The 13596-nt window shown below is 40.0% G+C and overlaps 1 protein-coding gene across 1 annotated transcript; it reads right to left on the bottom strand.

The window, feature by feature from the left end:
• Positions 1-5179: 5179 nt before the first annotated feature.
• On the bottom strand, positions 5180-13235 carry LOC124856373 (25-hydroxyvitamin D-1 alpha hydroxylase, mitochondrial). The gene is made up of 9 exons (XM_047346746.1): positions 12887-13235; positions 10752-10942; positions 10067-10257; positions 9158-9358; positions 8562-8725; positions 8308-8474; positions 8141-8222; positions 6908-7105; positions 5180-5872 (listed from the first exon to the last, which is right to left on the bottom strand). The coding sequence occupies exons 1-9, from the start codon at positions 13106-13108 to the stop codon at positions 5759-5761; spliced, it is 1530 nt and encodes a 509-aa protein (XP_047202702.1). The 5' UTR covers positions 13109-13235; the 3' UTR covers positions 5180-5758.
• Positions 13236-13596: the final 361 nt, after the last annotated feature.

Here is a 13596-nt window from a genome sequence, read left to right as displayed (position 1 = left end):
GTGAATTCAACACAAGGGAAATGAAAGAAATACAAATAAAAACAGAAATCACATTTCAACGGTAGAGTATTTAAAAACTGCCTTTTGAATAGGACTCAATCGCACAAAACATGCTGAAGGGACACAACTTGCTTGATTTAGTTTAAAAGACACAATGAGGAAAATATGAAAATTCCTCCCAAATACACAATCTGGCCAAATGTTATACATGTTGCATAAACACACTTAAAGTTATGTAAAAATAAGATTAAATAAATAAAATTAAAAAAACACCAAAAATGTGAAACCCAGGAGAGTTTAAATGTTACAAGAGCTTTTAGTTACAAGGCGGTAGCTTATTTGTTTCTGTGTGGGAAAAAACCTCACTTTAGATATAGTTTGTCAGGCATACACCGATACGCCACAATCAGTTTTCTCATTTGTTTTGCTTAATTGTTGTAAATTGTTTTTTAATCATAATAAAGTATACCCTTCTGAACACAGGTTTTCAAGCACACATGCGTTTTATGACATCACATATTGCTGGTTCAGTTGGAACGACTATTCTGAACATCTGAGTACACCCATTAATGTTTTACTTTTTACTTGCATTTTTTCAATCAAATGCTTCCTTCAGTTGTGCTTGCTTGCCTTCTGTACGGCTGCAGCAAAAAGTTTGAGTTGTTCATGAGAATGCTGCATGGATTTTGGGAAAGTTTAAAGGACAATAAAGGCATAATTTCTTGACTATTACCAGAGCAGACTGGAATGGTAAAATTTCATCATCAAAACTATGCAGACATAATTTCGAGCCACAAAAAAAAAAGAAAAATCAAACAGAGAAGATTTTCTAGTCCTAACGAGATACGACACATAACTGCTGCATCACCGGTCCCTACCATCAAGAATGACTGCCAGGCAGACACAGTTATAACGAACCCAGTCCTATGAGTTAGCCCTATCCTTGACAATCGAAATGAAGATACTTCAGAATCTACATTTGAATCTCGGAAAGGTTGCTTGTGCAGTGGTTATTGGTTATTTTCAACTATAGCTCCCTGATCACTGTGAACTTTCTGCCTCATGTAAAACCGACCCATATACCCACAAAACTGAAATAGCAGAAGCTCATTTTCTTGAAAAAAACTAGTATTGTTCTGAAGGTTGTCAGTGGAATCTGTTACTTCACTAACAAGTTATTTTTAAGATTATTTTACAATCATTAGCGAAAAGAAGTCCTCGTTTGGCTTGTATTTTTAAAGTCTGGAAAATTTACATGCTTTTCCAGAAAACCTTTGGATTAAAATTAAACATTTAAAATGTTTTCCTTAGAGTTTGTTTACTTACTTTAAGATTCAATAACAAAATCCAAAGATTTTGAAGGTATTGAAGGTATTTGAATGGAGATTAAAAGAAAGAGAATCTGTGTTGAAGTTGTTTTGGCTTGCTATTCATGTGTTTAAAATGTCCTGCAAGTTTAGAAGACGCACCAAACACACAAAAGTGGAACAACACTTATCCCCAAAGGATAGGAGTTCCAAGATATAGTGGCTTGCAAATGAATGAATATCTTTTCTACATCCACAACCAAAACCTTCATTGTATTTCAGTTGGTTTTTATGTGATAGACCAGCTCAAACTATTGCATAACTAGTTAGTGAGTGCAATTGGGTGAATGTGGCTCAAGTGTAAAGCGATTTGAGTGGTCTGTATGACTGGAAAAACGCTATATAAGTTCATCCATTATCATTACCATTAACTATAAGCTGGAAGGAAAATGGTGCATAGTTTTCATGATTTTTTACGAATAAAGTTCTGAAAAGTGGCAAGCATCTGTATTCAGCCCCCGTTCATTGGTGGCTGATATAAAAATCCGGTGCAAGAAATTACTTTTACAAGTCACCTAATTAGTAAACAGATTCCACCTGTGTGTAATTTCAGTATATCAGTTTAAATCCAGCTCTTTCCAGAGGTGTGTTGGAGAAAATTATTGAAAAATGAAAAAAAAGAGTTAAGACATGACTGCCCACTGATGCTAATAGACTGGGCAAAGAACACATTTAGCATAGAATAGAATAGAATAGAATAGAAATCTCCTTTATTGTCCCTCAGTGGGGAAATTTAGGTGTAGCAGCAGCTGAGAGAGATGCAAAATGGAAGCATACAGATTCACACAAAGATTGAAATATAAAAACAAAAAATAACAATGAGACTGTAAAGTAAGCCCACATGTACAATATCAGAAAAATAATACTGTACATTTATTAAAATAGCATAATCATATCCAAAGAAATGTGCAACTGAGTAGGATAATTAAACAATTTAGAAAATGTCCATGTATATTTGTGCATAAAAAACAACAGACTCTTTACAAGAAATTAAAAAAACTCTGCAAGTAACAGCAGGGATGTAAATATTTATTGTGGTTAAGTTTATCATTTATCAGAGAAGCAACTAAGAGGTCCATGATGACTCTTGAGGAGCTGTATACAGGTCCTTCTCAAAATATTAGCATATTGTGATAAAGTTAATTATTTTCCATAATGTCATGATGAAAATTTAACATTCATATATTTTAGATTCATTGCACACTAACTGAAATATTTCAGGTCTTTTATTGTCTTAATACGGATGATTTTGGCATACAGCTCATGAAAACCCAAAATTTCTATCTCACAAAATTAGCATATTTCATCCGACCAATAAAAGAAAAGTGTTTTTAATACAAAAAACGTCAACCTTCAAATAATCATGTACAGTTATGCACTCAATACTTGGTCGGGAATCCTTTTGCAGAAATGACTGCTTCAATGCGGCGTGGCATGGAGGCAATCAGCCTGTGGCACTGCTGAGGTCTTATGGAGGCCCAGGATGCTTCGATAGCGGCCTTTAGTTCATCCAGAGTGTTGGGTCTTGAGTCTCTCAACGTTCTCTTCACAATATCCCACAGATTCTCTATGGGGTTCAGGTCAGGAGAGTTGGCAGGCCAATTGAGCACAGTGATACCATGGTCAGTAAACCATTTACCAGTGGTTTTGGCACTGTGAGCAGGTGCCAGGTCGTGCTGACAAATGAAATCTTCATCTCCATAAAGCTTTTCAGCAGATGGAAGCATGAAGTGCTCCAAAATCTCCTGATAGCTAGCTGCATTAACCCTGCCCTTGATAAAACACAGTGGACCAACACCAGCAGCTGACACGGCACCCCAGACTATCACTGACTGTGGGTACTTGACACTGGACTTCTGGCATTTTGGCATTTCCTTCTCCCCAGTCTTCCTCCAGACTCTGGCACCTTGATTTCCGAAAGACATGCAGAATTTGCTTTCATCTGAAAAAAGTACTTTGGACCACTGAGCAACAGTCCAGTGCTGCTTCTCTGTAGCCCAGGTCAGGCGCTTCTGCCGCTGTTTCTGGTTCAAAAGTGGCTTGACCTGGGGAATGCGGCACCTGTAGCCCATTTCCTGCACACGCCTGTGCACGGTGGCTCTGGATGTTTCTACTCCAGACTCAGTCCACTGCTTCCGCAGGTCCCCCAAGGTCTGGAATCGGCCCTTCTCCACAATCTTCCTCAGGGTCCGGTCACCTCTTCTCGTTGTGCAGCGTTTTCTGCCACACTTTTTCCTTCCCACAGACTTCCCACTGAGGTGCCTTGATACAGCACTCTGGGAACAGCCTATTCGTTCAGAAATGTCTTTCTGTGTCTTACCCTCTTGCTTGAGGGTGTCAATAGTGGCCTTCTGGACAGCAGTCAGGTCGGCAGTCTTACCCATGATTGGGGTTTTGAGTGATGAACCAGGCTGGGAGTTTTAAAGGCCTCAGGAATCTTTTGCAGGTGTTTAGAGTTAACTCGTTGATTCAGATGATTAGGTTCATAGCTCGTTTAGAGACCCTTTTAATGATATGCTAATTTTGTGAGATAGGAATTTTGGGTTTTCATGAGCTGTATGCCAAAATCATCTGTATTAAGACAATAAAAGACCTGAAATATTTCAGTTAGTGTGCAATGAATCTAAAATATATGAATGTTAAATTTTCATCATGACATTATGGAAAATAATTAACTTTATCACAATATGCTAATATTTTGAGAATGACCTGTAGATTTGCAGATCAGGTGGGAGAATGTGACAGGGCAGCTAATAGACTTGCACTACACAAATTTAGTCTTACAAAAGAATGGCAAGAAGACTTCCTTTAAAAAATCCTCTGCAAAAACGAGAGGAAAAGGCAGCTCTGTCAAATGAGACCGAAATGTAACTTTTTGACCTACATGCAAACACTAATCATACAAGCTGAGATATAACGGAATGGTGTAGATCAAAGCAGGTTTATCTATTAAAATGGCACAGTCAAAGATCCAGAGTCTGTGGCAAGATTTTGATGTTCACAGATATTCTCTATCCAATCTGATTGAGAAGAAATGGGCAAACATTTCAGTCTCTAAACGTGAAAAGCTGACATAAAAAATGCCCCAAATGACTTGCAGCTGTAATGCAGCATAGGGTGTTGACTAAGGGGTCTTAATAAAGATGTATGCCACATTTGTTTTCATTTGCAATAAAGGTTATGATTTTCCTTCCACTTTGCAATTATGCACCAATTTGTCTTTGCTATAAAATCCATCTAAATATATATTGAAATGTGTAGGATTCAAACCGGTATTAACACCTTTGCAAGGCAGTGTCATTGTAACCTGGTGATTGTGATTCATGTGAAAATGTTTTGTTGAACTGCTGCCTTTGCACCCTGTGGTTATCAGTAACAACTTCAGGGCAATTAGAGACATGTTTGATCGGCTTATGCCTTAATCTGTTCAAGTTGATGGTGGGAGCAGACCAAAATGGTAAACGGAGGACCAAGATCATATTTTTCCAGGTCAAGGCTCGTTTTGTCAGATTAAAAGTTCCTTTTGAAAATTACAACCTTTAAGCAGGTAATAAACATGTTCAACTAAGTCAACATTTCTGTATTAAAAATGTTTTTTGTTGGTGTGATGTTATATTCTAATCCGCAATGTCATGTTTTCATTCTGTGTATGAGGAACATCACAATTAACCGAAATAGGCCTGAAAGCATCAGTCTTGGTGTAATTAATCTCTTGAAATACATGAACTTTCCAACAATATTCTAATTTATCGAATATGACTGTTAGATCTCTCTCTCAGCAGCCAAATGTACACAGAAAACAGGGACAGAACTATTTTTGAAGTTTTTATTGACATTTTCAGTAGCAACATTAGATTGTGTCACACTGGAATCAATACGATGGTGAGATCCATGATATTTTGAGACTAAGAAAACATTCAGATGAACTGATCCACTGTAATTCCCAGATCATAATCAGATTTAATAAAGTGTTATGAGATTCAGGAAAAAAATATCCGCTTAGAGCACAGCTCACATTCTTTGAAATGCAACTTGAACTGATCTAAATTGAGTCAAACATTAAAATCTAAAGATTTTTCAGACCGGCAGACATGTTTGCTCTATCGGACCTTTCTCAGCATTAAATGTGCCGTCAAACCTCAGCCAGTTATGCCCTCTCCCTCGTAATGTGCCGGCCAGCACGCACTGGGCTGCAGGTTCAGCGGGCTTTGCTCTTAACTGTGTCAAAGGTTGAAAGACCCGCTGTGACATGAACCGCTGCGTCTGAGCAGCCTTGTGGTTCAAGCGATAACGCTGTACTGCCTGTTCTCCCCTCCCCACACGGCCCGAGTAAAGGGTGGCTTGGGTGGCAAGGGGACAGCTCACGTTCCCTTAGGGATCAAAAGAGGAGTTTATCGTTCAACAAACTGCAGGTTGATGGCATTTTCAGGAACGAGGAGAGTCCGAGTCATCGGCTTCACAGAAACACCCTCAGGGTCTGGTTTTACCTCAAACTCTGTCAGGATCTAACAAGAGCAGAAAAAAAAGCGGATTAGGAACACAGCTAGTCGAAATAAATGCATAAATAGGCAAATAAGTAAGCAAGTCCTGGAGCAGTCAGGGGGCAATTCCTGAACTACATAATCTATTTAATTCATAAGGTATGTGATTTGCTTAATTACTCAAATCTCCGATTTGTAGTTTGTGCTTGTGCTTCTATTCCTTATCTGGCCCAAACTGGGTGTTAATAAAGGTTAACTGCTCGAAAATATTTGAAATATATCAGCCACAGATATAGTAAGAGAGGTTGTTATACTAAGTAAGGAAGAGTGTGTAGACGTTAATCAAAACTTTCCAAAGAATTCCACATATGATTTTTGTTTGCTCAGATTTATAACTACAAAGTGACCCAAAATAGCTGGTCTTTCAAGTAAGAGTTGAACCAGTTTAACAGCTTAAGAGAGAAAAAAAAAAAAAACTTCCTCTGAAACTGTCAAAAATAAGACTAGCTAAAAGAACAAAATATGTTTTAAGGTCCAAATACAACATAAACACAACTTCAAACTAAATTTTTAAAGCACCTAAATCAATTTATAGCTTCTGTTTGATTGGTTAGCAGCTGTTTTCATCATAAAATAGATTTAATACAGTTTTTTTCTGTGAAGGCACTGGCATTGCCTTCTAACAGAAGACCACAAATAGCTTGGAAGCAGCATTAGCAAGAACATCATCCTTGGGCAGCTCAAGAGACAAACTCTTCAAAATAAAACACTGACATGAGTTAGAGAAGATTTCAGTCCAAACACAGCTACAAAATGAAAATGTTATAGTGAATATGTTAGCCAACGGCAGCTTGAAAAGGCAATTAAAGACAGAGCTAAGAGAGATGCTTTAATATAACATATGTGCACAGTGTACCTGTACCCATAAAATAAGATAAAACCAAACCATTGCTGTAAAGTTGTAGTTATACCTGCAGTTTGAAATTCATATGAGTAATTCCCACTAGTTTCAGCCTTGTGCTGTAAAGAAAAACACTGGATCAAGTTAAGCTAACTTACCCGAGAAAGAGCGAGGTAGAGCTCCAGCTCCGCAATCCGGCGACCTATGCAGCTGCGTTTTCCCACGCCAAAGGGAACTGAGGCGTACGGGTGATGAGTCGCATCTTTGTTAAACCAGCGATGGGGAAGGAAATCATCTGGATTCTGAAACACCGCGGGGTCCCGTGACGTGGCAAATTGACACAAGGTGATCAAGGTCTGGGGGGGGGAAGAAGTTATGGTCAGATGCATAATAAATGGTAGAAGGTGAGGTCACTCTGGATATTTAGTAAATTAACTTTCTTCCCATCTAATAGTTGCTCTATTAGTTGGTGGTGATAGGATCAACATGAACTACATCAAACGTCAGAAGATGATCATCCTGAGACCGACTAAAGCAGTGCTAGACTAAATATTCTAACAAAACAACTGTAGTCCATGTTTTCTTTGAGACCGTTAAGTCTTTCGTCTCAAACGTGAACTTCTTCAGTTCACAGCTGAAGTTTAAAAGAACAAACAAAGACAAACAATACAGATGTGGGGAAAAAAAAAAACAACTTAAAACTGCTTTTTATGTCATATTTTATTGCACAGAAACCAAAATTGAGCAGGTGAGAAGTGGGCTTCCAAATTTCCAGTCCACACTGATGCAATGTGAACTGTATTTGTAAACATATACACTTACATAAATGAGAATTTATTGAAAATCAGAGTTTGTTTTGCAGGAGGTGCAAATAGAGCAGGACATTTTTAATTTTGCAAATATATACATGTTAGTGTGGACAGGACCTGAAGTTAGATCAAGGTGGGCAATTCCGTCCCTTCCTGTAAGGTTTACCCTGCTTCAACACACTTGATACTTGGCAACAGGCTAAAGAGAAAATTAAAATAGAGTCATAAGTGTTGGAGAGACATTCAGGACATTAGTACATGAGGAGTGGGATTGTCCAGTTTTAATCTAGAGGGGGGGCCTAATACTCCAGTGCTTTGGGGCCAGTAACCCATAACATTTAGATACGAGTCTGCTTCAACACACTTGAATCAAAAAATCTGTTTGTTATCAGGACTTTGTAGAAGTTGACAGAATCCTGAGGTCATATTTTTTATTCAGAAAAGTTGCATCGAAAAGTTCCAGGACTCTGGGCTTCGTGGACTAGAGTTAGAGACCCCTGACCCAAATGGTGAATCAATTTGTTTATACACCAGAAGTATTTTCATATTCGTTTTCGGGGGACACGTGTTGCTCTGACTTACATTTTTAGGAATGAGGTACCCTCCAACCTGGATGTCTTTCTCTGGAATGACGCGCGCATTAGCAGGAATAACTGGGTATAACCTGAAAAACAAACAAGAACGTCAAACAAAGCTAGATTTTGGAGATTTACAGATAACATACATAAATCAGATTAAATGAGTTATACCGAAGCACTTCCTTGACTGTTGCCTTCAGGAGAGGCATGTGGGCCACGTCTGAGGCCTCTAGTACCCTCCGTCCCTCCAGTACTGTCGACACCTCATCCCTGAGTGCGGCCTGAATCTCTGGGTGACGGGACAGCTCGTACAGAGTCCAGGACATAGTGCTGGAGATCTGAGATCCAACCAACAGGACAGTTTTAACCCACGTCCAGGCTCAGAGCTAAAAATAATCTGCCAGGAAAAAAAGAGTCGGTCCTACTGTGTCAACCCCTGCAAGAAGCAGCTCCGTGACGTTGCTGTAGACGGTCTTCATGGGCAACCCTGTCTGCGAGAGGAAGTAGGTGAGATAACGGCCCTCCACTTTCTCCCCTCTGGCAATCTTCTCGGCTTCAGCCATCAAGCGCTGGTCGATGTGACCTTTGGCTGAAAAAGAAAGATCAGAGGCCGATAAGGCAAGGATGTTGCAGATTTACTCAAGTTTTAATCTTAAGTCAGAGAACACGCATTGACCATGAAATTCAGGGCAGAGGATCTTGTAGTGCATGAACGTTAAAGACATTAAGTGGTCAATTCTTGATCTAGGGTGTTTCTTTAAAGAAATGTTTGATCGCTCAGCTCTACATACTGTAAGTCCTGTGCGAGTCTTCAACAACCAATAGGAGTTCAGAAGAAAAGCACATACACCATGTTGTGTTTAAGTATTTGCTTATGTTTCCATGTTGCACTCCAAGCTTGATTTTATCTAGATCCTTCTTTATAATATCCTCTAGAATCAGTTCAAGCCTCTTAGCTGGTAGATTGTTTTACACTTAAGATACTTTTGTTGATGTTTTTGGTTCGCTTTGCTTCACCTACCAAATTCAAACATGTCATCCCAGCACTGACAGAAGACTTTCCAGGGTTTAGGAAAAAGCTGGTGCAGCCAGCTGGGCATGGCCATGGTGAGGAGAGTCATCACAAACATGGTGTTGATGGACTGGATAAAGCGCTCAGTCTCCTCAGGAATGACCGCGTCCAGGCATCCAATTCTGGACTCAAACAGCACTGAGGAGATACCTGAAAGAGACAATAAAACAATACATGAGATAAAGAAAATAATTAAACTAGCTCCATCTTTATCATATATATATTTGTATTGCTGCACAACTGTATTGCATACTGTTAGGGTTTGAAAACGTTTGTATTGTTTATCACTCATGTCTGTGCAAAGTGCTTTTCCCACATGCCACAGAAAGGGAGATGGGGGAGGAGTGAGTTATGCTATTATCAAGCAACATCTGGGGGATTCTTGTACCAGTCCCAACTCCCTCTCTGTTTAAAAGCAAAACACATGCACCCTAACCCTTCTGACCCCACACACACACAGACACACAAAACCCCCTAAATGCCTGAACTGTCTGTTGAACTGTGTGTGTGTGAACCAGCATGTATATAAATAAAGAGAAAGGGTGCCAATACTCTGTAGTTCTTACTGCAGAGAGCAGGCTACCTCTTGCGCAAGAAAAACAGAGACTCTGTGTCATTACTTCTTTCCTCTGAGTTGACTAATTAATACCTAACACATACTTATTTCCATCCTGCTCAAAGCATTCTCTCCATCGCTGCATCTTTTATTGGTCCTTATGGGAAATCTTTTAATCTGAATGTCATGCAAGGCAGCGAGAGGCTATTTTGATGCCCTCACATGGTTTTCATAGCCACTGTTGGCAATCCTTTACCAGTGATCAATAATTTTGCTTCTCATCAAACAAAGTGAGGCCTTACCCTCGAGGCCGAAGCGGTAGAACTCGCTGGTGATGTCGGTTACGAGGCCTTGGGCAGATCGGCGAAGGCGAAGTTTGGCAATCAGGTCGCTGACAACGTTGTTTAGGGTCTTGTCGTAAACTTCCACGGCCTTTGGTCGCAGCATGTGTTTCCCCAAGAGACTTCTCACTGCCTGCCACTCCTCCCCCTCACTGAGGGCATAAAGAGGACATTGATAGTTATATTAATAATGACATTTTCACTACATCCACGTCAGCATGTGTATGTGGGCCCCATACGTATTTTGCTCAGGCTGGATGGGTTCTAAGTGGGCCTGGGCTTACAATGGACTTCTTGCATGGGCCCAATGTGTGGGTCTCATGTGTATTAGATACAGCTAGGACCCACACGGATCCCACTTTTTTACCCAAAGTGTATCAAACATTTGGGCAATTAACATATTGCTATCATGCAACCCATTGACAATCCTCTTTGGGGCCCATTTTCAAACCCATTTTAGATCCATGTGGGGCCTATATGTAAATGATAGCTGGGTTTTAACACCTGACCACATATTTTCAATAAACTGTGTCTGTCTTTTTTGTGATAAACCACCCACTCATTTCCTGTAGGCTAACATTGTACTGGAACTATTTTATGTGTTTATGCAGGCAGAAAAGTGTGAGAACAAAGTTGCAACACTTACGCAGTCAAAAGTCCAAAGTGATGTCCTCTGAGCTTTCTGTAGTCCTTCCAGGATGATAGGTCTGATCGCATTGGGTGCTGGCCCTCCTGCCTCAGGACCTGCTCTATAAGGGACGGATCTGCCACATGAACAGTGAGGATGGGGCCGAAGCTTGCCTTCCACATGGGCCCATAGCGCTGCACTCCTTTCAGCTGGAAAAAGACAGAGAGGTTTAAAGATACCCTGCAGGCTTTGAGATAACTGGCTTAATCCCTACATGCACTCTCCTTTGATTTGCAGTCTCTGTTTGATTAAAGCAGAACAGAAAATAGGATGCCTTGAGGGGTTTGGTGAAAAAAATGGAGCTGAAATGAATTAGTTTGCATTAAAATTTGTGGCATTTTATGCATAATTCTGAATAAACAGATATGGGCTGAAATCTCCAGCTTACATATTGAAATGATGAGCTCACACACACACACTATATATACACATTAAAAATAACTTTACAGAAAAAATTAATTTCTCAGCTCTGAATAAAAATTCTTTACAGCATATCAGGAAAGTCCAGGGGCGGCCAGAGGGCAAGTGGCAACCCCCATAAATTTGCTGGGCCACAGGGCCCAAACAGTCCTGTATGTATTATTTTTTATGAATGAGTTCAATAAAGAAGAGAATAAGCTTAAACTAAACTCAACTTCAACTGCAAAATGTTGATTTATTTATTTCATTTATTTATACTTATGTCTGTCTTTGTTCTGGCTTTTGAGTTTGGAATGCCACCCCAAGATCAGCGGCCCCCATCGGGCCACCTCTTCAAATATTTTCTGGAGGACCCCCTGAGAGACTGTTCTGATGAACAACCTTTTTTTCCCCCTTATGAAAACTGAATGCAAACTGAATCAGAACTGCAGAAAGACGAGAACCACAAAGACAACATTTTGGTCAATGATTAAAAACAAGGTAAAAAAATAAAAAATGCAATCAGGTACGTTTACTGGTGTGGAAAGGTGGAACAAGTATTAAAATATCCAATGAGAATCAAGCATAAATTTTACCTAAACGAAGGATATAACACACATCCTGTTCAGGTGTTCTGCTTTTTTTAATATATGGAAAAAATAAATCCAAGTAAGCCATTTCAAATAAAAGTGCATTTGTGTCTGTATGTTACATTGCATCACTTTATTTAGTACCATTCGTAATAGAGTTCTTTTCCTGGCTTTTACCAAATTCAGGATTTCTTTGGATTTCTTTAGTCCAGTCCGAGAGTGCTACTATCCTTCAGCTTTTAGACGCATCCCAGCTCCAACACACCTGAATCAAATGACTAAAATACTTCAACATTCAGTCATTCAGCTCCACAGCGGCCTGGTAACAAGCCATTCATTTGATTCAGGTGTGTTGGAGAAGGGATGCACCTGGAAGCTGAAGGATAGTGGCTCTCAAGGACTGGACTTGGGCACCCCTGGAGTACAATGAACATAGATCCTATAAAACACATTTTAAAATACAAACAAAAAAGACTAGATGTGAAAGCCTGGAAGCAATTACTCTGTTTTACCATTTTTTCAACAAAAATTGTATATTTGTTACCGTTTTACTATATTTTTGAAACACACAAAATCAAACAAGTAAATGATAAAACAAAAACAAACAAGATGAGGTTTTCAAGCATCTGTTTACCGAAACTGCACTGATTTCATATGTACTTCTGTAACTTGCAGAATTAGCCTGAGCAAGTTGAGTCCATCAGAAATAATCTATAAGAAATTATTTATAGTTTTGTGTCAGGATTGAACTGTTTCATTAAAAAACAAGTATTTAAGGTGACTTCTATTTAAGCAAAATTAGTCTTCATTGTTTCTGGGGATTTTATTTTTTTTTTGCTAAATAAATTTACTCAGTTTATAATAATCACCATAAATGCAGAACATATACCCAGTTTCAATTGGGATGGACTGGAGACACAGAAGGGAGCACTCGCCCAGGGCATCATATAAGCAAGAGTTCACTGACTGAAACTAAACTGAAATGTGCCGTCAGAAAAACCACCGCAGGGATAATCAATGAGCTGAAGCACAGATGGGTTTCCACTCGGAGCGCATGTCCTGCAGCCAGACGCTTCCTGCACCTCATAAACCTCACTTCCTTACCTGTAACTCGTGCAGCCGAGACAGACCCCCCCTGGCAAACAGGTCCCAGGCGAAGCTGCCGGCCGTCGGTCCGGGCATGTCGTCCAGGGTCCTCACCGCCTGCAACGCGCTCTCCAGCGGAGGCGCTGCTGCGCCCTCGGACCACCTCTCCATCCACTTGGCCAGGGGGAAGGCGTTGCGGACTCGAAGCGCTTGCTGCAGCATCCTTCTCACAAAGATCATGGATCGCTGGAGTCTGGTCGCGGATCCCTCGGTTGTCGGTACTCATTTTGTTTTCCCGGCTGCAGGCTGTATTTATAAAGCACAAAGTGCTTCTGGAACCCATGCAGAAAAAGCTGCAATTTTTCTTATTTTGGACCAATCATAGGTGTGAAGGCTGGTCTAGTCCCGCCTTCTCAGATGGGTACTGCTACTGGGGGAAGGAGGTGTGTCCAATCAGAGGGCTGATGTCAGACCAGCCCAGAAACGGCACACGTGGAAGACCTGGATAAATATTGCATGACTTCTGTAATCGCCCAGGCTTATCTCTACCCTTGGAAGGCACTTTTTTCACTAATAATCCTATAAACTGACACTTTTCTGGTCACCCGCCCTCCCTCCAAGGTTATTGTTAGGTCAAAATTACCTAAAAGGTGGAAATCAGGTGTATTTTATGTTAATATGTGCTCCTCATCTTACATTGGCAGATTATTAATATGATAACTATAATT

This window comes from Girardinichthys multiradiatus, chromosome 20 (assembly GCF_021462225.1).
Source record: "Girardinichthys multiradiatus isolate DD_20200921_A chromosome 20, DD_fGirMul_XY1, whole genome shotgun sequence".
Lineage (NCBI taxonomy): Eukaryota > Metazoa > Chordata > Actinopteri > Cyprinodontiformes > Goodeidae > Girardinichthys > Girardinichthys multiradiatus.
Note: the sequence above shows the minus strand (reverse complement) of the source record. Positions and strands in the feature narration are given on the sequence as shown.